This window comes from Monodelphis domestica, chromosome 4, assembly GCF_027887165.1.
Source record: "Monodelphis domestica isolate mMonDom1 chromosome 4, mMonDom1.pri, whole genome shotgun sequence".
Lineage (NCBI taxonomy): Eukaryota > Metazoa > Chordata > Mammalia > Didelphimorphia > Didelphidae > Monodelphis > Monodelphis domestica.
Genome location: NC_077230.1, coordinates 367381829 through 367405815, shown reverse-complemented (window position 1 = coordinate 367405815; position 23987 = coordinate 367381829). Strand labels below are relative to the sequence as shown.

At 43.3% G+C, this 23987-nt stretch overlaps 1 protein-coding gene across 1 annotated transcript in view; it reads left to right on the top strand.

Moving 5' to 3' along the window:
- The window catches only part of PPT1 (palmitoyl-protein thioesterase 1), a 31668-nt gene extending 7700 nt beyond the window's left edge, over window positions 1-23968 (top strand). The window contains exons 4-9 of the mRNA XM_001381143.5: window positions 5855-5925; window positions 10335-10437; window positions 18383-18473; window positions 19379-19477; window positions 20488-20559; window positions 22919-23968. Of these exons, the coding sequence (XP_001381180.3) occupies window positions 5855-5925; window positions 10335-10437; window positions 18383-18473; window positions 19379-19477; window positions 20488-20559; window positions 22919-23050 (568 nt within the window). The 3' untranslated portion in view covers window positions 23051-23968. The remainder of the gene's footprint in view (window positions 1-5854; window positions 5926-10334; window positions 10438-18382; window positions 18474-19378; window positions 19478-20487; window positions 20560-22918) is intronic.
- Window positions 23969-23987: the final 19 nt, after the last annotated feature.

Below are 23987 nucleotides of genomic sequence, written 5' to 3'. Positions count from 1 at the left end.
CCTGGGCTTTCCCCTAATAAGTCTTTATGCTTTCAGGGCTGCTGGGATCAGGACTCCTTTTTTCTTAGGGGGGCTTAATGAGAGGTAGACCTAGACCAGGAGACTTAGGAGGGAAGCATCAGAGATCCTACTTCAAGGAAGAGTGACAGTAGTGGAAATCCAGACAAGGCCTACATCACAGCATCTCTTGGGGCACCCTGAAGCAGAAGAAAACAAGGTTTTTTTGGACCCTGGAGACTTGGGTTCAAATTCTGGCCCTTCTACTTCACATCTGCCTAAAGTTGGGCAATTTCCTAAACCTCTCTGGTCCCATGATCATCGTAAAATGGCTGGACTCGGGGATCTCCAATGTCCCTTGTGGTTCTTAGAGATGGTTCCTGTCTGTCTGGAGTCTTTCCCCAAAAGCCTTGATAGAAGAGGCAAGTAGGTAGCACAATGTGCCAGGACTGGATTTGGTAGGACCTGGATTCAAATCTGGCCTCAGACACTTTATAGCTGTGTGGTCCTCAGCAAGCCAGTTAACCCCAATTGCCTGGCCCTTACTGCTCTTCTGTCTTAGAATTAATACCAAGATAGAAGGTAGGGTTTAAAAAAAAAAGTCTTGCTGAGAAAGCTTTGAGGAACCTTGTTTCATATCCTTGGAGGCTGAAGGCTCAGCCTTGAGCCTCCTGTTGATACTCATTTTTGACTCTGTGACTTTAGGGAATTTTAGGATTTCATGTATGCCCAGAGAATTCTCATTGCCTTTTTACCCCATTACCCTACTCTTGGCTTTAACCAATGACCGATCAAAGGAGTAGAACTAATATGGGTTTGACTGTACCACTTCAGTAACCTTTAATTTGGTTACTTAAGTCTTGAGTCTCAATTTCCTCAACTGTAGAACAGGGAGAGAGAGGCAGCTGCAGAGTATAAGGGTAGAAGTGTTAGACTTGGAGTCAGGAAGGCCTGGGTTCAAATTCTGCCTTTAACCTTGACTAGCTGTGTGACTCCAGGCGTGTCACTTTATCTTATTTGCTTGGGCTTACCAGTAGAATGACCTCTGAGATCCCTTTCAGCTACAAGGATCTAGTGACCCCTATAATTCCTAGGGCTGCTGTAGAGTTCAGATGAGATAAAGGGTAGGAGGCAGTTGGTTAACCAGAAGGAGCCAAATGAAATCATCAGCTTTTGCCAGCTGTTGCTGATACTAATGATTCTTTAGGATCAGGAGTTTCAAAACCTGTATCACCAAGTGAAAATCTGCCAGTTTTAACAAACATTCTTAATCACTGAGGATTAAGAGGGATGTGGGCAACTAGGTGGCTCTATGGATAGAGAGCCAGGTCTGGAGGCAGGAGGGTCTGGGTTCAAATTAGATTTCAGATACTTCTTGGGTAAGTCACTTAACCCCAATTGCTTGGCCTTTATTGCTCTTCTGCTTTGTAACTGAACCTTAGTACTGATTCTAAGATGGAAGATAAGAGTTTAAAAGATAAAAAAAAGAAAGTAGGGGAGGACGGACACACACACACACACACACCCAGATCTCCCTCCAACCCCCCACCCTGCTGTGTCCAGGAATTTCTGTGTGTTTCTCTCCTTATTTCCTCCTTTTTATCCTTCACTCTCCCTGTTTTCAACCTTTCACTATTCTCAGACATTTTACTTTTGACCACTGTCTCCCCATTCTTTTATTCCCCACTCTCTCCTTGTGCTTGTTGGATAAGATAGATTTCAATAGCTGAATGAGTGTGGATATTATTCCCACTTTGAACTAATTCTGATAAGAGTAAGGTTCATGCATTGCTTATCAACCTCCTATCTCCACTATTTATTGATTCTTGTCTCTGCGTATCTCTTCAAGTAAGATCATTTCCCCTTTTCTATCTCTCCTTTTTTCTTTTGTTCATCTTTCTTATCCCTTATTTTTTTGGATATCATCTTTTCCTATTCAGCTTTCTCTCTTTCTTCTGTCTATCTATATGTCTCTCTGCCCTACTAGAGATAAAATTATCAAGTAGCTTAAGCATCTTACCTTGGATTATTTAAGTATAATAAGTATCTCTAATATCATAGGTATATTATCTTAATTATCATTTCTCTCTCTCTTTTTTTTAAACCGTTACCTTCTGTCTTAGAATCACTACTGTGTATTGGTTCCAAGGCAGAAGAGTGGTAATAGGGGTTAAGTGACTTGCCCAAGGTCACACAGCTGAGAAGTGTCTGAGGTCAAATTTGAACCTAGGACCTCTAGGCTCTAGGCCTGACTCAATCCATTGAGCTACCCAGCTGGCCCCAGTTATCACTTTCCTATGCAAGAATGTAATCAGTTTAATCTTGATGAAATCCTTTAAGTTTTTACTTTTCAGTTTACCTTTTTACAATTCTCTTGAGTATTGGAGTTGACCCTGGAATTTTCTTTTCAACTCTGGTCTTTTTTGTCAGGAATATCTGGAAGTCTTTTTATTTCATTAAATACCAATTCCTTCTTCTGGAAGATTATGCTCATCTTTGAAGGGTAGTTGATTTGTTTGTATCCCTAGACCTTTTGCCTTTAGTAGAAACTGCTAAGTTATATATAATCTGTATTTTGACTCCACAATATTTGAATTGTTTCCTTCTGGTTGCTTGTAGTACTTTTTCCTTGGCTTGGGAGTTGTGGAATTTGGCTATATAAGTCCTAAAATGTTTTATTTGGGGATCTTTTTTTTAGGTGGGTTTTTTTAATTTAAATTTTTCCCTGTTCAAAAATATCAGGACAGTTTTCCTGATGATTTCTTGTAATATGGTATTTGTGCTCTTTTATTGATCATGGCTTTTGAGTAATCAGATTTCTTAGATTATCTCTCCTAACTATTTTCCAGATCAATTGTTTTTCCAGTGAGATCAGATTTCCTTACATTTTTTCATTCTTTTGATTTTGTTTTATTTCCCAATTTCTTATAAAGTGATTAACATCCTTTTGTCCAATTCTAATTTTTAGGGGTTATTTTCTTCCTTAAAAGCTTGTGTTTCCTTTTCTGTTTGACCAAGTATAGACTATAAGGAGTTATTTTCTTCAGTGTATTTTTGAGCTTCCTTTTCCATTTGGCTGGTTCTGCTCTTTATGAGTTTTCTTTCTTTTTTCCCCCTCCATTTCCATTTGACTGATTCTAGTTTTTTGGGAGGTGCTTTCTTTGATTCCCTGCCTCCCCCAAGATATTTAATCTCTGCCATTTCTCTCATTTGATTTAAGTTCTTCAAGGGATTATTTTGGGACCTTTTGCCCCTGCCTTTGAGGAAGGTCAGATTTTCCCTTTGTCTTTTGCTAATCTTACCAGTTTCTTTTATTTTTACTTCATCTATATGTTGATGTTCTGCTTTGCAGGAGCTTCTGTTCTAGAGCACAGGTTCTATACTTCAGGTCCATTCGCTTATTTTGATAATTTTTCTGGTTACTATATTTCAGTACGGTTGGTTTCCTGTGTATCCCATGGATTTTGAGGTAGCTAGGTGGTGTAGTGCATAGAGCACTGGGCCTGGTATCATGAAGACCTGACTTCTAATCCTGCCTCAAGACACTCAGCAGTGTGACCCTGGTTAAGCCACTTAACCAATTTGTCTCAGTTCCTCATCTGTCAAATGAGCTGGAAAAGGAAATGGCAAACCACTCTATCTTTGCCAATAAAACCCCAAATGGGAGAGAGTTATACATGAAAATGATTGAGCAACAACCCTTGCATGTTATTTTATTAATTTAAAAGTACATTTTTGAGAAGGGGTCTGCAGACTTTACCAGACTCTCCAGGGGCTCAGAATACACAAAAAAGATGAAGCTATGATCCTCAAGGGCCAGGGAATCCCAGGCACAATTAACTATGGTAGAAGAAAGAATAAGACAAGTGTGGGATTGGGTGGGGCATGTCCAGGTAAAGTAGGAGAAAGGTGGGGAGGAAAGTATTCCTTTGTCGTTGAGGGGTTAGAGAGGCCTTGGAGGAAGAGGTAGCAGCAGTGCTGTCTACACAGAAGAGGTGAGGATAAGAGGGGGTGGTGGTATCTATTTCAGACATGGGAGAGTTGCAGACAGAAGAAGGATGGCAGCTGGACATGGAGAGAAATCCAGAATTCAGCTTCTCTGTAGAATTGTAGAAGGGGCTTATGAGATAAACCTAAACTGGTAAATTGGATTGTTCTTTTAATCTACTCAGTGGTAAAAATAGTAGAGAGGCATTCTTCTTAGAGGATTAAGCAGAGATTAGACTTGTTCTGGTTGGTTCCAGAGAATCAGACTGTGAGCAGAATAGAGAAGGGAAGAGAAACAGATTTTTAGACTCATGGAAGGGGAAAACTTCCATTTAACCTTGAGTCTAAAAAAATTCTTTTCCACTTTATTCTGAATCTTTACAAGCACCAAATAAAACAGGCATTTCTGTATCCATTGTAGATGAAACTGCAAATCTGTACTGAATCACTTTTCTGTTAAGGACTATGGTAAATTTAGCTCACAGTTTTGAAAGCTGAAGGAAAAGCTCCCTAATGTCCAGGGTGATCCCAAACTAGAAGGATCTATTTTAGGATTTAATGGGACCCCTTTTGCTGGTGATTCTCAAGCTGTGCTTAGATGGCTGCTTATCAGAGATGCTGTAAAAGGGATTCCTAGGTTAGTTGGTCAGTTAGCAAACCTTTTTTGTTGCCTGTTCTATTGTTTTTAGTCATGACTCCATTTTGGGATCTTCTTGGCAGAGATATAGGAGTGGTTTGCTACTTCCTTCCCCAACTTATTTTTGCAGATGATTAAAATTTTAGGGGATTAAAATTTAGGGGAGACTGAGGCAGGTAGAAATTAGTTTCTCTCTGCAAGGAGTATTATATTTTTTAGAGGTTTATTAAGGATTAAGGATTAAAGAATATACAAGTAAGAAACATGTGCCTAGGCCAGAGGCCTAGACAAAATAACCTCACATCATGGAAGAGATGCCTCTGCTCCAAAACAGAAGTCCAAAAAAAAGAGAAAAGAGACTCAAAAACCTTTTCCACCAGCTTAAATCCTTCCTTGATCTCTGCCCACCTCAGAATTCCCGTGAGATTACAAAGCATTTTGGGGAAGTAGAGTAAAGGCTTGTGGGGATTGTAGTCCTGTATTCGAGACTATTTTTTACATTGAGGAAGCTGAGGCAGACAGGGTGAAGTGACTTGCTTAGGGGCATCACACAGTAAGTGTCTGAGGGTGTATTTAAACCCAGGAAGATGAGTCTTCCTTACTTCAGGCCTGTCATTCTATCTGGCGTGTCATCTAGCTGCCTAAACCTTTAGTAAGTATGTGCCAGCCAATATGCAAAGCACTGGATATAGAAAAGCAAAAAAAAAAACGGCTTCAAGGAGCTCATTTTTTATTTTTTCAAATCTTTACCTTCCATCTTGGAATCAATACTGTGTATTGATTCCAAGGCAGAAGAATGGTAAGGGCTAGGCAATGGTGGCTAAGTGACTTACCCAGGGTCACTCAGCTAGGAAGTATCTGAGGCCAGATTTGAACTGAGAACCTCCTGTCTCCAGGCCTCGATCTCAATCCACTGAGCTACCCAGCTGCCCTTCTCATTTTCTAATAGGAAAGATTATGTGCAAGCCACTAAGGGCATACAAGATCCATACTGGCCAAATGGGAACCAGTTTCAGAGAGAATGCCCAAGCTGAGGGGCAGCCTGGAAAGGAGTCTTCCACAGAAGGTGGGCTTTCGGCTGAGGTCAGCCTCTGGGGTCCCTTCCAGCTTCGAGATTCTGTGGCCTAGGAGGACTTGTTTGAGGACTGCCACCCATATTTGTTATTGACAGGGTAAGACATTTTCTCAGGTCTTTCTTTAGCCATGCTAATTCTTATTCTCTTCTTTCCATAGGAGGGCAGTGGCTCAGAGATGTCCATCACCTCCCATGATCAATCTGATTTCAGTGGGTGGACAGCAACAAGGTAATTCTTGCTTTCTTGCCTGGCTTCTTCAGGACTCTGAGCCTCCAGAGGGCTTCCAATCCTCAGGCCAGAATAGAAATTTAATGGGGTTAACAGCTTGCTTACAACATTCTGCTTCCCTAGGCTGTGATGGAATTAGGGGAAACTGAGTTAACTCAACTCTTGATTCCCCCTGGATAGATGAGTCTGGCATGCTGGCTAATGACCTTCTACTTTTGATCCAGTGAAGGAGTGGGGAGGGAGAGAACAGGAAGTTTTCCAGGTCACCTTGCAGTTTATTGTTGACTTAGAGCAAAGTTCTCTCAAAGTTCTTTTTCTCCTGGTTCCTATAAATTGCTCCTGCTGTTTTTTGACATTGGTTGAATTTGGTATGAGGTGAGAACTGGCACTCAGTTTGTACTGCCTTAAGAGTATTTGGGAGCTAGGGTCAGCTTTGTGGCCCAGTGGCCCAGAGACAGAAGGATCTGGATTCAAATCTGGCCTCAGACACTTCCTAGCTGTATGACTCTGGGCAAGCCACTTAACCCTTTTGCCTAGCCCTTATGCACGCATATGTCTTAGAATTGTTACTAAGACAGAAACTAAAGGTTTTTAAAAAGACTTATAATGAGATCATTGACTATAGAAGTCAAAGAATCTTTTCTGGGGAGAAGTGTGGTCACAAGACTTGGCTACTTACTAAAGGTGGATTTTATACTGTGTTTGCATGAATATTGACATAGTGATTAGAGTGCTGGCCTTGGAGCCAGGAAGGCCTGGGTTTAAATCCTACACATGGCATATTCTGGCTGTGTGCCTGGGTAAGTCACTTAACCTCAGGGTGCTCTGGGTCAGTGGTGGTAGGCTCAGGTAGAAATTGGGACCACTAATCCTTACGCAGGGAGGTAGCTAAATAGTGCAGTGGATAGAGCCATGAAACTGCAGTTAAGTTCAAATCCAGCTTCAAACGCTTACTAGCAGTGTGATCCTGGGCAAGTCACCTCGCTTCTATTTCCTGCAATCCAGTGGAGAAGAAAATGGCAGACCACTCCAATATCTTTGTTAAGAAAAGGCCATGAACAATATACAGTATTGGTGGGCATGAAGAATTAGACAGGACTGAAACAATCCCTGTGTAATGATCCCTGGGGTCCCTTATATTGACTGAGAAAATCACAAATTAACATTATATTCTATTGAATTCTTATTTATTTTGGCAAGTAGTTTCCATTTATATTTTAATCTGGTACAGCTTTGACACCTCTTCTGTAGGCAGTCCCCTAGACACATGGCAGAGAAGATGCCAGCCTGTCTTGGTAGAAGAAACTTCTTCACTTGGGAGTTCCCAGGCCCAGTGAAATCCGAAATCCTCCTGGTGAATGTTGTCATAATGCAAGGTGATATGGGCCAGCCAGAGGAGCCCCTACTCCTGAGGAGGTCTTGAGAGACCGACCTTGGAGCTCATTGAGGTATCGGTCCTGGTGCCACCATGGACTGTTTCTGGCACTTTGGGCGTGGTGCCTGCTTGCTCTGGGTTTGATTCCCCATCTGCCTAGCAGGCCCAAAGACCTGCCCCGTCTCCCTCTGGGGACCAATTGGAGGGCAAGATGAAAGGAGAAGGTGCGGTGCCAGGCGCTAAGTTGGGGCAGTGGTGATGTGGTTCACAATGTTGAGAACACATGAATCATAGGAAAGTTATCCGTATTGGAAGGAATTGCTGACAGTGGTTATTGAGAGGCAGTATGGGGTCAAGGACCAGCTGTGGATTCTTGGTCTTGTGTCAAGGAAATCACTTTAAAAGACTGATATATATTAATTTAAGGTCGCCAAGGAATTCAGCTATGTAATTCCTAAATGAAAACTCAAGTCAGCCATTAACCTTTTATAAAGTTTAATTACAAACAGGATGAAGAAAGGTATTAGAGATAGAGAGAGAGAGAGGGAGAGAAGGGAATAGGGCTTAAATACCCCTTCTGTTTAGGCTGGGCCAAAAGGCCCAAGCCCTTAGATAGCTGGGCAAAGAAAGGAGATCAGTCCCTATTACTCATGTGACCAAAATGAAGAAACAGTCTCAGGGCCTCCACCTCCAGCTTCCTTCAGAGCAAGCTTCTCAGAGCACCTCTCCAACCACTCAGAGCCAAAACTCTCCAACCAACCACCCACCACCTCAGTCCTCAGACCCCTCTATCTTTAAGGAAACCATCCAAGTTCCCTCCCCTCAGTTCTCACATCTACCAATCACTGTCCATGTCTTCCCTGTGCCAATGGAGGCTCTAGCTTAACCCAGGACCGCCCAGAGGTCTGTGGCTTTGCACATGTCTGTTGAAGGTCATATTCTCAAATAATTAAATCTTTGGTCCTTTGCTACAGCCCCTCCTCCTAAATCCTGTTACCCTGAGTAGGGTAGAGATTGGAATAATTAAATTTTGATCTATGCTGCAGCCATTCCTAAATCCTGTTAGGACTGAGTGGGGTGGAAATTGTATTTTCCAAGACCTGGTTCTGTCATTCCAAGTATCTCTATTGTATCAATTCTAAAATCAATCATGACTCAAAGAACTTCCTGTTCTATGCTTAAGCATAGGTCAAAGCCCTTTCCATTGTTCAGCAAAAGGTTTCTGTCCTAAAGTAATCTTAAGAAGGGAGGAGGAGGAACCTCCCATGCCAATGGGGTTCACATTCCAATAGAGTTCCCACTCTCAATAGGAAATTTTCTAAGTATGAAATTTCCCAATGGTGAAATTTCCAACATTTATAAGTCTAAGAAATTTTAAGGTTTACAGTCTCTCATCCTTGACTCTTGGAATCCTCACAGGGGGGTGGAGTGGCTGGTGCCCTGCAGGTCTTGGTATACTATAGAAATGTGAGATGTTGCCTCATGTCCGTGGGGTGCTTTGCAGGCCTTACAGGGCCACTTCCTTGTCCACTGTTACTGATGTTACTATCATTGGAGAGGAAGTGTGTAATGGAGTGGATGCCTTGAGGGCTGGCCTGCAGGCAGGAAGAACAGAACCAGAAGAAGACCTTTGACTTCTTTTTTTTTTTAAACATTATTTTATTTGGTCATTTTCAAACATTATTCATTGGAAACAAAAATCATTTTCTTTTCCTCCCCCCCTCCCACCACCTCTCCCATAGCTGACGCGCGATTCCACTGGTTATCACATGTTCTTGATTCAAACCCATTTCCATGTTGTTGGTATTTGCATTAGAGTGTTCATTTAGAGTCTCCTCAGACATGTCCCCTCAACCCCTGTAGTCAAGCAGTTGCTTTTCATCGGTGTTTTTACTCCCACAGTTCGTTCTCTGTTTGTGGATAGTGTTTTTTCTCCTAGATCCCTGCAGATTGTTCAGGGACATTGCATTGACACTAATGGAGAAGTCCATTACGTTCGATTATACCACAATGCATCAGTCTCTGTGTACAATGTTCTCCTGGTTCTGCTCCTCTCGCTCTGCATCACTTCCTGGAGGTTGTTCCAGTCTCCATGGAACTCCTCCACTTTATTATTCCTTTTTTTTTTAATTTTTTTATTTATTTATTTTGTTTTTTTTTTAATATATTTTATTTGATCATTTCCAAGCATTATTCGTTAAAGACATAGATCATTTTCTTTTCCTCCTCCCCACCCCCCATAGCCGACGCGTAAATCCACTGGGCATTAGATGTTTTCTTGATTTGAACCCATTGCTTTGTTGATAATATTTGCATTAGAGTGTTCATTTAGAGTCTCTCCTCTGTCATGTCCCCTCAACCGCTGTATTCAGGCAGTTGCTTTTCCTCGGTGTTTCCACTCCCATAGTTTATCCTTTGCTTATGAATGGTGTTTTTTTCTCCTGGGTCCCTGCAGATTGTTCAGGGACATTACACCGCCATTAATGGAGACGTCCATTACGTTCGATTATACCACAGTGTATTAGTCTCTGTGTACAATGTTTTCCTGGTTCTGCCCCTCTCGCTCTGCATCACTTCCTGGAGGTTGTTCCAGTCTCCATGGAATTCCTCCACTTTATTATTCCTTTGAGCACAATAGTATTCCATCACCAACATATACCACAGTTTGTTCAGCCATTCCCCAATTGATGGGCATCCCCTCGTTTTCCAGTTTTTGGCCACCACAAAGAGCACAGCTATGAATATTCTTATACAAGTCTTTTTCCTTATTATCTCTTTGGAGAAGACCTTTGACTTCTGTACCCCAGGAGCTATCTAGATCTGTAGAGTAGAGAAGAGCTGGCAGTCTTTGAGAGAAGGGAGTTTTCACACTGGGGATTTCCTACACTGACACAGTTCTGGACTATTTCCTGCATCTCTCCCCAAACCCTACCTTTATATTCACTTCCCTGGTATTCCAGGAGGAATCTGGTCATTTTTGCAGATGAGCCAACGAGAGGGTGAGTGAGTGAGTGAGTGTCTTTTCTTCCTACAGGTGTATATGGCCTTCCTCGGTGTCCAGGGGTGAGCTCTCATATTTGTGACTGGATCAGGAAGACACTGAACATGGGTGCCTATGCCAAAGGCGTTCAGGAACGGTAGGTGCTGTCAGAACCAAGCTAGTGAGGCGGTGGTCTAGAGGCTGCTGGGATTCCAGTGAGGTGATTGGTGTGAAATAAATGCCTTTGTGCTCCATAGATGTTAGGCATTATCACTGTTAGTGCCCAGAGGAAGGGGCAGCTGGGCCCAGGTGCTCTTGCTATTTCCATCTATATAACTTGAGAATGAGCATTAGCTTCCAATGTTGAGGCAAGGCAGATGCCTTGCTTAGGCAAAGTCTAGACCCGTCTTTGGCTAGTCAGGAAGACTCATATTTTCTGAGTTCAAATCCAGTCTCAGACACTTTCTTGCTATGTAACCCTGGGCAAGTCATTCTGCTTAACTGCAGTTTCCTCATCTGTAAAATAATCTAGAGAAAGAAATGATAAACCCCTCCAATATCTTTGCCAAGAAAACCCTAAATTAGGGTTGGATACAACTGAAAATGACTGAACAACAGATTCCTAGTTGTGTCACACACTGGGGCCTTCCCTGGTGAATTCTATCGAGCTCCATTTTGTTTATAGAATCCCAGAGCTGGAATATACCCTAAAAGTCACTTAGTCTTAACCCTCTCTTATTTATTAAAGATAGAGAAACTGAGACACAGGAGCCCATGTGACTTGCCCAAGGTCATATAGGGAGTAAGGGACAGATGTGGAATTTGAATTGGGATTTTCTGAACCCACAGCCAGTGTTTTTCCTCTATATCATCTTATACAATATACAAGAAGCTTCAGTGGATATACAACCTGAACAGAAAAGATCTCAATTTGATTTTTCCTTTACTTTATTCTAGTAACAAATTTATACTTAAGTTTTTTTTTTAAAACCCTTAACTTCTGTCTTGGAATCAATACTATGTATTGATAGGAAGTTGCTGAGGCCAAATTTGAACCCAGGACCTCCTGTCTCTAGGCCTGGCTCTCAATCCGCTAAGCCACCCAGCTGCCCTCTCTATACATAAGTTTTCCAAGGTTTCGTGATTCACATTGTTGCCCTCCCCTTTTTCTCCCCCTCTCCTGGAGATGACAAGGAATTCCACTGGCTTATACATGTATTTAAAGATCTCATTTTGTAAACATATTAAGAAAAGAATGAAAGTAGATACCTTTTCTAATTATGGTGAAAAGGGGGAAATAATAATAATTATTATTACTATTTTTTAAACCCTTATCTTCTGTCTTAGAATCAATACTAAGTACTAAGTCTTGATTTTAAGGAGGAAGAGCAGTAAGTGCTTGGCGATGGGTATTAAGTGAGTTGCTCAGAATCACACAGCTAAGAAGTGTCTGAGGCCAGACCTGAACCCAGGACCTCCCATCTCTAGGCTTGGCTCTCCATGGAGCCACTTGGCTGTTTCCAAAAGGGTAAATATTAAACAAACCAAGGAAAGAGTTATGAGACTTAGCAGTTTATCCCCACAGATTTGTTCACTTGTAAAATTTCTTAAGTTTTCTTTTGTGAGTCTTCATCTCAGCTGTTGTGATAATGATTGGGCAGGAATAGAATAAAGGTAGAGTCCTAGGTGCCCCAGGATTCCATTACTCCATTAACCAAAATGCTTTGATACCGATCATTCAGAAAGTTCCAAATCCATCAAACTGGACTGCCATTTAGCACACATTTCTTTTTTTTTTTAAGTTCATTTTTATTTTAAAATATTTTCCCATGTTTACATGATTCATTTTTTCTCCCTTTCCTCTTCCTTTCCTTCTCCTGGTTAGCTCATTTTTCTACAGTTTGTTTACAGTGATATCAGAAGAGATTTCATCAGCCATAACCTAGATAGTCTACTTCCATACTAGTCTGGTAGCCCTCTTGGCAAGCATCAAGCCCATTGGTGAGTTAGGAGAGTGGCTACTCCAGGCATGCAAAGAAATGGGGAATTGAGAATAATTTGTTCCAGTGGCCATGAAGTTGGTTGAAGCAGGTGCTATGGAGTGCTTAGAGCTTGTTAAACATTAGCGATACTAAGGCCATCCATCTCCTGCATCCCAGGCCATCACCAGTTGTCCTGATTTTTGTCTTGCTATTGGAGTTTGGAAGAGAGAGCGAGGCTGAGGACTTTGTGTAACTGTGCCTCACTCAAATCCAATTTGTGCCCAAGTTAAAAGACATCAACAGTGATGTCCTTTTGGTCCTCTTCAAGTACATGGGACAACAACCAACCAGTCTGGTAACCTTTTCAAAAAAGGAATTAAAAGTAGCCTGGCTAGACTTCTCCATGACAGCTCATGATCACTGCCCACAAAGTATCCGTTCGATCATCGTTGTAGGGATTTTGTGAAGTGAGCATCAAGGTTAGGCTGTCATTTCAGAACTGATCTTTCCCCTCTTTGACCACAGAGGTCTCTCTCTCTGGTGGGGTGCCCAGGAATCTTCAGGAGGCTTTGTGTTATTTTTTTTTTTTTAAAACCTTACCTTCCGTCTTGGAGTCAATACTGTGTATTGGCTCCAAGGCAGAAGAGTGGTAAGGGCTAGGCAATGGGGGTCAAGTGACTTGCCCAGGGTCACACAGTTAGGAAGTGGCTGAGGCCAGATTTGAACCTAGGACCTCCCGTCTCTAGGCCTGGTTCTCAATCCACTGAGCTACCCAGCTGCCCCCGCTTTGTGTTATTTTTATCAGAGATTTGGATAAAGGCCTACATGACATATTCATCAAATCTACAGATGACATGGTGCAGAGGGATACCTGACACACTGGATGACAGAACTGGGATCTAAAAAGACCTTGATTTTCCAGGACATCAGGCTAGACTGAAAAACATGACATGTAGGCCAGCCTTGGGATTAGGAAGACTTATCTTTGTGAATTCAGATCCAACTTCAGGCATGTACTACCTTTGTGACCCTAGGCAAGTCACTTACCCATGCTTGCCTCAGTTTCCTCATCTGTCAAATGAGCTAGAAAAGGAAATGACAAACCACCCCAGTTTCTTTGCCAGGAAAACCCCAAATGAATTCAGGAAGAGCCGGACTTGACCAAAATTGCTCAACAACAAAAAGAAAAACACAATTTAATTTAATTTAGGGTTCAATGTGAAGTCTTACCTTGGAGTCCAAAAATCTACTTCACAAGTGCTAGATGAGAAAGGTGTGACTAGATAAGTGTTTTCTGTGAAAAAGGTTTAGGGATTTTAGTGGATAGCAAGCTCGATTTGAATGGAGTAGACAAAAATTGGGGTGAGGAAGACCTGAGAACAAATCTCACCTGACACAAATGAACCTTAGTTTGTTCATCTGTAAAATGAAGGGATCTGGATTGGATGACTTCCAAGGGCTTTCCCAGCTCTAAATCTGTGATCCTTTGGACAACATTCCATATCTACCAAAAAAACTGGGCTCCATTCAGAGAGACATTAGGGTACGGATCCAGGGTTCCACTCTCCTCTGCCCTGTCCAGACTCCATCTGGAGTCTTATCTTCAGTTGGTTGGACACCAAAAATAGGAGATGTTGACAAGATAGTGTCTCAGAAGGAAAATCAGGGTTATGGAGGGATTTGGGATCATGCCTTATGAGGGTTAGTTGAAGAAAGTAGATGTGTTTAGCCTAACAGATTTAGGGCCTGGAATCAGACTCCTCTCGAGTTCAAATACAGCCTCAGACAGTAACAATTTGTGTGACCCTGGGCAAGTCATTTCCCCCGTTAGCCTTAGTTTACTCATCTGTAAAATGACCTGGAGAAGGAAATGGCAAACCATTTCATATTTTTGCTAAGAAAATCCCCAGTGGAATCACAAAGAAGCAGAAATGTTTGAAAGGACTGAAGAACAGGCCAAATAACTGTCAAGTGTTTGAAGGAGTGTCCTGTGGAAGAGGTATTATATTTACGTTGCTTAGCCTTAGAGGGCAGAACTAAGAAAGTGGGCAGAAATTTGGAGATGTAAGGAAACTCTTAGTTCCTTGAGTTATGCAGAATGATTGGAGGGTCTTGGGAAGTGATGGGTTTCCTTATTTGACTGAGGACTTCCAGTGAAAGCTAGTTGTCATTGTTTTTTGTTTGTTTTAAAATCCTTACTGTGTGTTGGTTCCAAAGCAGAAGAGCTACAGTAAGGGCTAGGTTGTGGGGGTTAAGTGACTTGCCAGGGTCACCCAGCTAGATAGTATCTGAGGTCACATTTGGACCCTGGACCTCCCATCTCTGGGCTTGGCTCTCAATCTACTGAGCCACCTAGTTACTCTCTTCTGCTTGTCTTCTTCCATGGGGAATGTTGCAGCGGGAATCCTCCAGGAATAGGTGGTCTGTAACATCCCTTCACTTGAGATTCTGTGATAAAAGAAGCTGGAATTTTTTCTCACTAGATGGAAAAGGCTTCCAATAATTAGAGCTGCCCCAAAGTGGAGGGAGTTGCTTTGGGAGCAGCAGTAATGAGCTCTGCTCTCCTTCACTCCCTCCCTTTCTCTGGGCTGCCTTAGGAGGAAGTCACTTTCCTTTTACTAGAGGTCTACAAACGGATAAGACTGTGGGAAGGATCTTGGGACAGGGTATTCATTCTTGCTCACATAGACATTAGACTAGCCTGCCCTCTGGCATCCCTCTTAGCACTGACATTCTGTGATTCTCTCTTTAAAAGGCAGAGTTAAGTGACTTGCCTAGGGTCACACAGCTAGTAAGTGTCTTAAGGCCAGATTTGAACATGGGTCTTCCTGACTCCAGATACACTTACAGTTCTCTTAAAGAAAAGTCCTATATTCACAAGCACCCTCTTCTTGTGGCAGGCAGTCTCACAAACATGTTCCTATAGGGACTTGTTCAAGGTCAGCTGGTTTAGAATTTGTACTTTCTCCTATAATTGTTGGTTTGTTTGTTTTTTTTCCTTATGCCCTTCTGTGGAAGATGGGTAGAATAAAGGGAATGGGTTACTAGAGGTTTAGAAGAGCCAGGCAATTGGGGATGGGGTCAGTGAAAAGTGACTTTTATAATTTATATTATTATTCACAGTAGCCCCAAAATTAGCAAAGCCATGGTGCTAGTTCTATTGTAAAAATTAAAATTTAGGGGAGACGGGGAGACTGAGGCAGGTAGAAATTAGTTTCTCTCTGCAAGGAGTATTATATTTTTTAGAGGTTTATTAAAGGTTAAAGATTAAAGAATATACAAGTAAGAAACATGTGCCTAGGCCAGAGGCCTAGACAAAATAACCTCACATCATGCAAGAGACCGCCTGCTCCAAAACGGAAGTCCAAAAAGAGCCAAGAGAGCCCTCAAAAGCCTTTGAATCAGCTTAAATACCTTCTCAATCTCGGCCCAGGTGAGATTACAAGGCATTCTGGGGAAGTGGAGCAAAGGCTCATGGGGATTGTAGTCCTGTATTCGAGTCTATTTTTTACACTATTTAAACATAATTCTAGTTTAACAAAGTAGGGATGGGAGGCTGCCACCATCCACAGACTTACCCAGAATACCCTCATTCCATTTCTCAAGCTCTCTTGAGTGCTTTTCTCACCCTGGGCCTGTGAGTAGTTGATAGGTTTTTAGGGCAGCTCAGTGCATAGAGTGGAGTCAGGAGGGCTTAAGTTCAAATATGGTCTCAGATACTTACTGGCTGTGTGACCCTGGGCAAGTCACTTAACCCTGTTTGCCTCAGTTTCCTCATTCCTAAAATGAGCCAGAGAAGGAAATGGCTAACTATTTCAGTATTTTTGCCAAGAAATCCCCCAAAAGTCACTAAGAGTCAGACAAAACTTGAATGACTCCAGAACAACAAAATTGTTATTGTTGTTAGTTTGTGGTAACATGGAAAGAACCCAGAAGACCTGAGTGTACATCCCAGCTATGATGCTTCCTAGTTTTATGTTGGCAAGTCATAGCTCCATAGCTTTCATTTTCCATCAGCTGTCAAGTGGGGATATTTGCCCTCCAGGCTTCTGAAAGTTGTTATGAAAAGTGATTCTTGTGTGTGGGTATAGATATGTGGAAATGTACTTATTTAAAGTTTTTAATATTTCATTCCAGGTTACATGTTAAGATTTTCTTTTTTTTTGTCTTAAAAATTTTTTTTTTCATTTCGACACTTAGTGGATGCAAAGCATTCCTTTATAACAAAGTATAGACAGTTGGCTTCGTGCAGAATATAGTTTTAATGCACGTTATAAAAAAAGGATTCATCTTACAAATTGTTTTGCAATCTAAATATACGATAACTTGGAAAACATAGTTTAGAAAATGAGCCTGTAAAAAAGACTGCTTAAAGCAACCAAAAGGGTCCAGGTTTCATATGACTCTGAGTTTGCCGTTTTCTTACTGCTTCATCCGTATCAGAAATCTGTTCCTTCATCTGGCTCCATTGTTCTGTTCTTTTCAACCAGGTTGCATTTCACTTTCCTGATCCATCCAGTATTCTCTAATATCAATGAGGACTTTTCCTTCCTGGTGTACAGATCTCGTTTTTCCAATCCGGAGCGTATGATCATCTGGGCTGCGGCTTTGCTTGGATGGAGCTGCTGGTTCAGAACTTTCTCATCGTTTTTGCTTCTTTATGGGTTTTTCTGGAAGAGCTTGCTTTGGCCTCCTTGCCTTTTTGTCTGTTTCATTGTCAGAATCACTCCCAGAAGAGCCTGAAGAAAGAAGTTCCTTTGATTTGGGCATCTCTCCGTCTGTTCCTGCAATCATACGCTCCACTGCTCGCAGAATTCAGAATTTCTCCCTTCTTACCCTCTCCCCCAAGGCGGTGAATAGACTGATACCAGTGATCCCCTTACTTTCATGTAATCCATAGTTCCCTATTGCTCATTTCATGATAGAAGTCACATATCGCAGCTACACAGAGTAGAAATGTCATGAAGGAAATAGAGTGGACGATGGCAGGCTTTGATTTGCACTCAGATTCATGTGAAACTGTTTAGTAAGAATAACTGGCCAAGGAAGGTGGAACCCTGTCAATCTGATTTCCTCAGGGAAGGTTTCTTAGAAGAGGCTGCATTGGGTGGTGGGAGTGGTAAAAGAAAAGGGAAATGAGTGTTATTATAAACCCAATTAATAAAGGTGACAGCACATCGAACAGGTGCCAACATGGTGCAGTGGATAGAGATCTGGGCCTGGAGTCAGGAAGACCTGGGTTCAAATTTCAATTAAGATACTTACTAGCTGTGTGACCTTGGTGAGGTGCAGCCTCTGTCTCAGGTTCTTCTGTAAAATGGGGATAACAGCACCTACCTCCTGGAAAGTTGTGAGGATCAGATGAATTATTCGTAAAGCGCTTCAAAGACTCAAAGTGCTATTCAAATGTTACCTATGATTGTGATGATGGTATGAATGATATTTGATATGACATGAAAAGAGCACTAGATTTTTGCAAAGAGCTTAGGTTAGAATCGTAGCCCCACCACTCACTACTCTATGCCCCTGGACAAGTTACTAAACCTATTTCTCTGGGCCTCTTTTTGTCACCTATAAAGTAAAGAGATTTATAGTCTATCCTTCTCTCCACCCCCACCCCTCTCTTGTTTTATACCCTTACTATCCATCTTAGAACCATATTGGCTCCAAGGCAGAAGAGCGGTAAGGGCTAGGCAATGGGGGTCAAGTGACTTGCCCAGGGTCACACAGCTGGGAAGTGTCTGAGGTCAGATTTGAACCCAGGACCTCCTGTCTGCAGACCTGGCTCTCTATGCAGAGGTACCCAGCTGCCCCCTTTTTCAATGATTCTTGAGGTCCCTTGCAGAATACTTACATAATATATTATATGGTTCCTTTGAGCCGTCTTTGTGGCCCATTGTTTCCAGCAAAGTCGGTGCTTATTACTTACTAAATACGTCCCCTGTGTGTCTGTTCTAGCAAACAGCCTTCTCTGCCCCCAGCCTTCAATCCGAAGTTATCCCCAGGTTCTTAAAGTCCCTTCATGCACTCCCAGCCCCTGCACCTCCTCTGAAAGGCCACAGGGGGCCAGCCTGCAGTTACCACTGACTGCTTTGCCATCTGCGTTCTTGTCTCTTCTAGCTTGGTACAGGCAGAGTACTGGCATGACCCCATAAAGGAGGATCTCTACCGGAACCATAGCATCTTCTTGGCCGACATCAACCAGGAAAGGGTAAGTGGTGGGGCTGCTTCTAGAAGCCTCATTGCCATAGATTTGTCAAACACGCCTGCTTATCCCAACCTCTGACACCTGGGAAATATTGGGGGGGGCGGCAAGGAAGACCTTTATAAGGCTAGAAAAGAGGCGATGTGAGTGCGGCTCAGCTGAGAGGGCTTCAAACAGTGCTGCCTACCAGCTGCCTGACCCCAGCTAAGGTGGTTAACCTCTCGGGGTCTCTGGTTTCTCTGCAAATGAGGGACTTGGGGTTAGATGACCTCTGGAACCTCTCTTAATTCTTTTTTTTAAACTCTTACTTTCCAATTTAGAATCACTACTGTGTATAGGTTCCAAGGCAGAAGAGTGGTAAGGGTTAGGCATTGGGAATTAAGTGACTTGCCCAGGGTCACACAGCTGGGGAGGTGTGTGAGGTTAGATTTGAACCCAGGACCTCCTGTCTCTAGGCCTGACTCTCAATCTACTGAGTCACCCAGCTGCCTCTCTAGTGCTGCTCTTACAATTTTATGACTTTGGTTTTGCTCGTGCATTAGTTTCTCTCCTTTTTTTCTAGGGATGAAGAAGGGACATTGTTTTGCAGGTCAGGGTAACTCCTGCTTCTTCAGTGAATCTTCCTGGAGGAAGCAGGATTTTAAATGGGGTTGAAGAGATGAGAGCATGTTGATGCCCTGACTGGATGAGAACAGCTAGCAGTTGGGTGCAAGGGGAGGTAGAAACGGGCCAACAAGAGTGGAAGGAACAGAGATCTTACACAGATGAGGAAGGGACTCTTCTGTTGTCTTCATGCTGGGCAGTGACTCAGGTTGGGGACAAGAGCTTCGGCCTCTCCCACAAAGGCCAGGGCCCAGATCCGTAACCCAAGGGGTGGCCAGCTAGTCACGTGACCCAATTCTCTCTCCCAGGGTATTAATGAAACCTACAGGAAGAGTCTGATGGCCCTGAAGAAGTTTGTGATGGTGAAATTCCTCAATGACTCCGTTGTTGACCCTGTGGATTCAGAGGTGAGCTGCCTAGTGTCCTAGGAAGCGATAGGGTGCTAAAAGGAAGTGGCCACCATTGGAAGAATTCTGGACTTATTCATGCACTGACACACATTGAGAAGTGGTCTCCAGGGACCTTCTGTTTCCTGGTAGTGAAGGGCAAAGAACCCGGCATTTGGAGTCAGGAAACCTGGGCTTGCATTGTGACTTTGCTACTCCTAGGCTGTGTGGCCATGGCTAGTCATTTCCCTCTCAGAGCCTCCTTTCTCTCTGCTGTAGAATAGGGATGATACGAGGACTTACATCAGTGTTGGTGGTGTTCCGGTCTCCCACCGTGTGAGGATTAAGGCAGGAAACATAGTGCTTTGCAAACTGTAAAGATCTATCTAAATGCTACCTGTTATCATTATTGTCGCAGTTTATAGAGTGTCTGTTGAGGTGTCAGGAGGGTTGGGATCTGCGTTAGAACCACACTTGGGAAACCAGGAATCTTTTGAAATACAGTATTAGAAATAGAATAGTGCTGAGCTTGGGAGCCAGGAAGATGGAATTGAAGTCTTGCCTCAGTCAATGACTAGCAGTATGTCCCTGGATGAGTCACTTCACTCTTTCTCAGCTTTAAGTTTATCCACCCACATAATGGGGTAACAGCCCCCACTTTTCAGGGCTGTTACGAGACTCACAGAGTGCTCTGTAAGCCATAAGACAGCCTGTAAATTCTAGCTATTAGGAATAGGAATAGTGACAGTATTAGACCATTTGAGGGGATGTGCTATAATGACCTCAGTTACCTGGGGAGGTCTTATAGAGTAGATGGAGGAAGGCAGTCTTTGGAGTCAGAAGACCAGACTTTACTGTTTGCTATCCAAGAGCCTTTGGGCAAGTCACTTTCCCCATTTGTAAAACGAAAGGGTTGGACTTGCAAGAACTCTTGGGTGGTTCTTTGGTCCTCAAGCAGGCTGGCACAGGAGCCAGGCTTTTGATCTGTTTTCTCTGTTACCCCATCTGCTCCCCATCATCCTCTCCCACAGTGGTTTGGATTTTACCGAAGTGGTCAAGCCAAGGAGACCATCCCCTTACAGGACACCGACCTGTACACACAGGTAACTTCTTGGGTGGTGGGTGGTGGGAGGGGGGAGGTAGTGAAAGCTGCTCCCTGGGTGAGGAGAGGCCTGCCTTGGGCCAGAGAGACACTTTCTTCTCTGGAGGTACCAGTTCTGTGCCAAGTGTAAGGTGCCAGATGCTATCTAGGCACCAGGAGTCAGCTACAACCTGCTTTAATCCGCAGGCTGTCAGACAGGCACCTTTGTGGCAGGTGCTGCCTAAGGCCCAGAGATCCAAATACAAGAAAGTACAGGCCTATCCTCAGGGAGCTTACACTCAAATAGGGGAAGGCAAGGGCAATGAGGGATGGCCTCCCTGGGCTACTTCTTGAAATGTAGGCCCAGGAAGAACAGACTCTGAGCCTGACAGAATGAAAAAGCCTACCCCACAGCATTTTGGGGGAAGTGCTTTGCCAACCTTACTGCACTATTTAAGTGTCCTCCAAGTCTTGCACTGTATAAATACAAACTGCCCCTCTCACTCTACCGACTATTCTTTACAGAAAGATTTTGGGCTGCAATGTGTCTGCTGTGTGTTGGCTCCTTCTGGCAGGGGTTCAGCACCAGGGTCAGGCCATCTGGGAGATGGATAAACTAATCTCCTAAACCATACATGCATAATTGATGGCCAGGGAAGAAAGTTTTCCTTCAAATACAGGTTAGAATTTTGAGCAAGAGTATATAGATTTTGGTGAGGGAAGCAGGGGAGAGGCCAGGGGTTGTTGGAGGAGGCCGAGCAGCGGTGCCAGCTTGGTTCCTCTGGCACAGCCTACAGAATTTGGCTGTCTGGCTGTTTTACTGGAGTTTTCACTGTGGAATTCAGTTCATTAGTATTTGGGCCCTAGAGCAATTGTGCCTGCACTGGGGAATGTCACAAAGTCACAGTTCAAGTTGGCCAAGGAACATGCAAGCCAAATGACCCCAGCCTTTGACTCATTTCAGCCATGGGCTGGGCTGATTGCTCAGGCCTCTCTCTCTGGCTTTGGAAGGCCATAAAACCCCAAGGGAACTAACTGGGGTGACTTTGCTGCTTTGTATTTCCAACTGAACTTGGAGCAGCTGGGCCCCTTTGGGCACTGCTCCTTCCCAGAATGATTGTTCCTAGGGCCTGCTACAGCAGGTTTTAATCTGTAACTGATTTTCCCAGCAAGAGGTTTAAATTTGATCCTATTTCCTGTTGCGGCCTGGTTTCTCCATGCTTGTCTCAGGCTATACTGTCTGCTGTTTTGGGCTGAAGTTATAAAAATCCAGCCTCCTAGTTTGGTCATTCTAACTTCACCTTGGATGGGGGTTGGGGCAGTTACCTCACCTAGCCCCAAACTTGAGTCCTAGGCTTGGGCTCCAGTAGTTGGTGGCCAGGTTTACAAGGCTTCAGGGTGGGGTGCGGTAGGAAGAACATTGGATTCTGAGCCCCCTCGTGGGGTTATGAATCCCAGCCTGGCCTCTTAGGGCAATCTGGGGGAGCCTATGGATCAGTTTTCAGAATGATGCTTTTAAAATGCATAAAATAGATTTTAAAGGAAACCAATTAAATTGAAATAAAGCTGTAACTTCTCTTCCACCCCCCCCCCCCCAAATTCACAGTCCTCCCTGAAATTTCTCTAGACTGTGTCTGTGAATCCCAGGATAAGAACCTGCACTCTGAGAACCTCAGAGCCAGACTTAAGAGATGGGAGTTCAAATCTAGTCTTGGGCACTTCCTAGCTGGGTAATCCTACAAGTCACTAAATAAATGTCCATTGCCCAGCATTTAGGGCTCTTCAATAGATAGCATTGAATCCAAGAGGGAAGGTAAGGGTTTAAAAACAAAACCTCTGCCCTACACTTACATAGAAAATTCCACTTAAAAAAAATGGGTTTTTATGTATGCAAAGGGTGTTAGGGGGAAGGATTTTGGAGAATCCTTTAAAGATAGCCTAGGGGATTAAACACATGTGGCTAGAGTGCTATTGGGCCATTTATAGGGTCGGTGGCCATCCTTCCTCTCCCCCCTACAGATCTCCAAGAAGTAATGCCCTAAATTTGAGTAAGTATGATATTAGAAGTCCACAGAGCCCCCAGTGCTGCTGAACAACTCCTTTTACAAAGTCACTAGGGTAAAATTTAAACAAATAGGAGCAAGAATGTGAAACCCTACTGTAGTTGCACAATAAAATTCTGCCAAGACCAGCAGGCACTACAGTGGGCTAGCCATTCCATGCTTATCGCACAGCCTCTGCTACATCCCTCTGCTACATCCCTCTGCCCAAAGCAGTGCCTGGCATTCTTGAAGTTAAAGAATTCTTTCTAGGAAGCTTCAGTGTCTTCCCATTAGCTTGATTTCCAGGTATAGGATTAATGCTGCTTTTTCTCTTTCTAGGACCGCCTGGGGCTTAAGGAAATGGACAAAGGTGGCAAACTAGTCTTCCTGGCTACAGAGGGGGACCACCTTCAATTTTCTGAGCAATGGTTTTACACAAATCTCCTTCCATTCTTAACTGCCGTACAATAAGAACTTTAGGCACCTTAGCATTTCCATAGCAACTGGAGGGGAAGGGGAGGGGGTGGGGGGTTGGGGGCTTCAATCCAGACTGTAGCCTGTCCTTAGATGCGACTAACACTTCACTCCTTTCCTTATCTGACACTGTCTGGAGATAGATCCTCATCTTATCTGCTCACTACTCAGGCCTAATCCCACTGCCATATGGTCAGGAGTCCAAGTTTCATTAGCTAATGAGTATGAGGATTGTTTTACATGTCCTTGACAGTGGTCAGACCCAGTTCTAGGTTAGACTCTTTTGTGACAAAACCTGAAGCAAAAAGTTGCTGCAACTCCAATATGTACCCCCTCCCCCATGACATTCACAAGGCAGTCTGAACAGGGTTCTAGTGTAATCCACTTGGAAATAATTGGTTTCTCTGGCAAAATTTGATTAAATGATCTGAATTGTCTGGGTCTCGATTTTGCCAGTGGAGCCATGACCACAAGGGAGTGAGTTTCACTGGTGTATTATGGACTTCTTGGAGCCCTCAGAGACATCCTACGAATGGCCACCAATGAAGTAAAACACCTTGTGTTGGGGATGGGGTCCACAGGGAACACTTCCTGTTGTTATGGTTCACAGTGGGAGGATGCTAATGGCTTTTGGCACCAAAGGTTAGGGTAAGAGACAATAATCCCTGGAGGATTAGACCAAATTAGTTTCCAAAATCTGTCATGTTTTCACAGCATACCCAGAGTGATTGCTAAACTGTTCTTCTCAGGGGGCATCCAAGTATTATCTTTTTAGAAATTCTGCTGTGTATCACACCCTGGAGGTGGTGAAGCAGGCCTAGCAGTCAATGGCTTATCCCCATGTTCCTGTTCCTTTTCTTGTAAAAGTTTTTGGTTTTACCAGATTTTCTGAAAAATAAAAATACTTATTTCTTACTTAGTGTCAAGTCTTTGA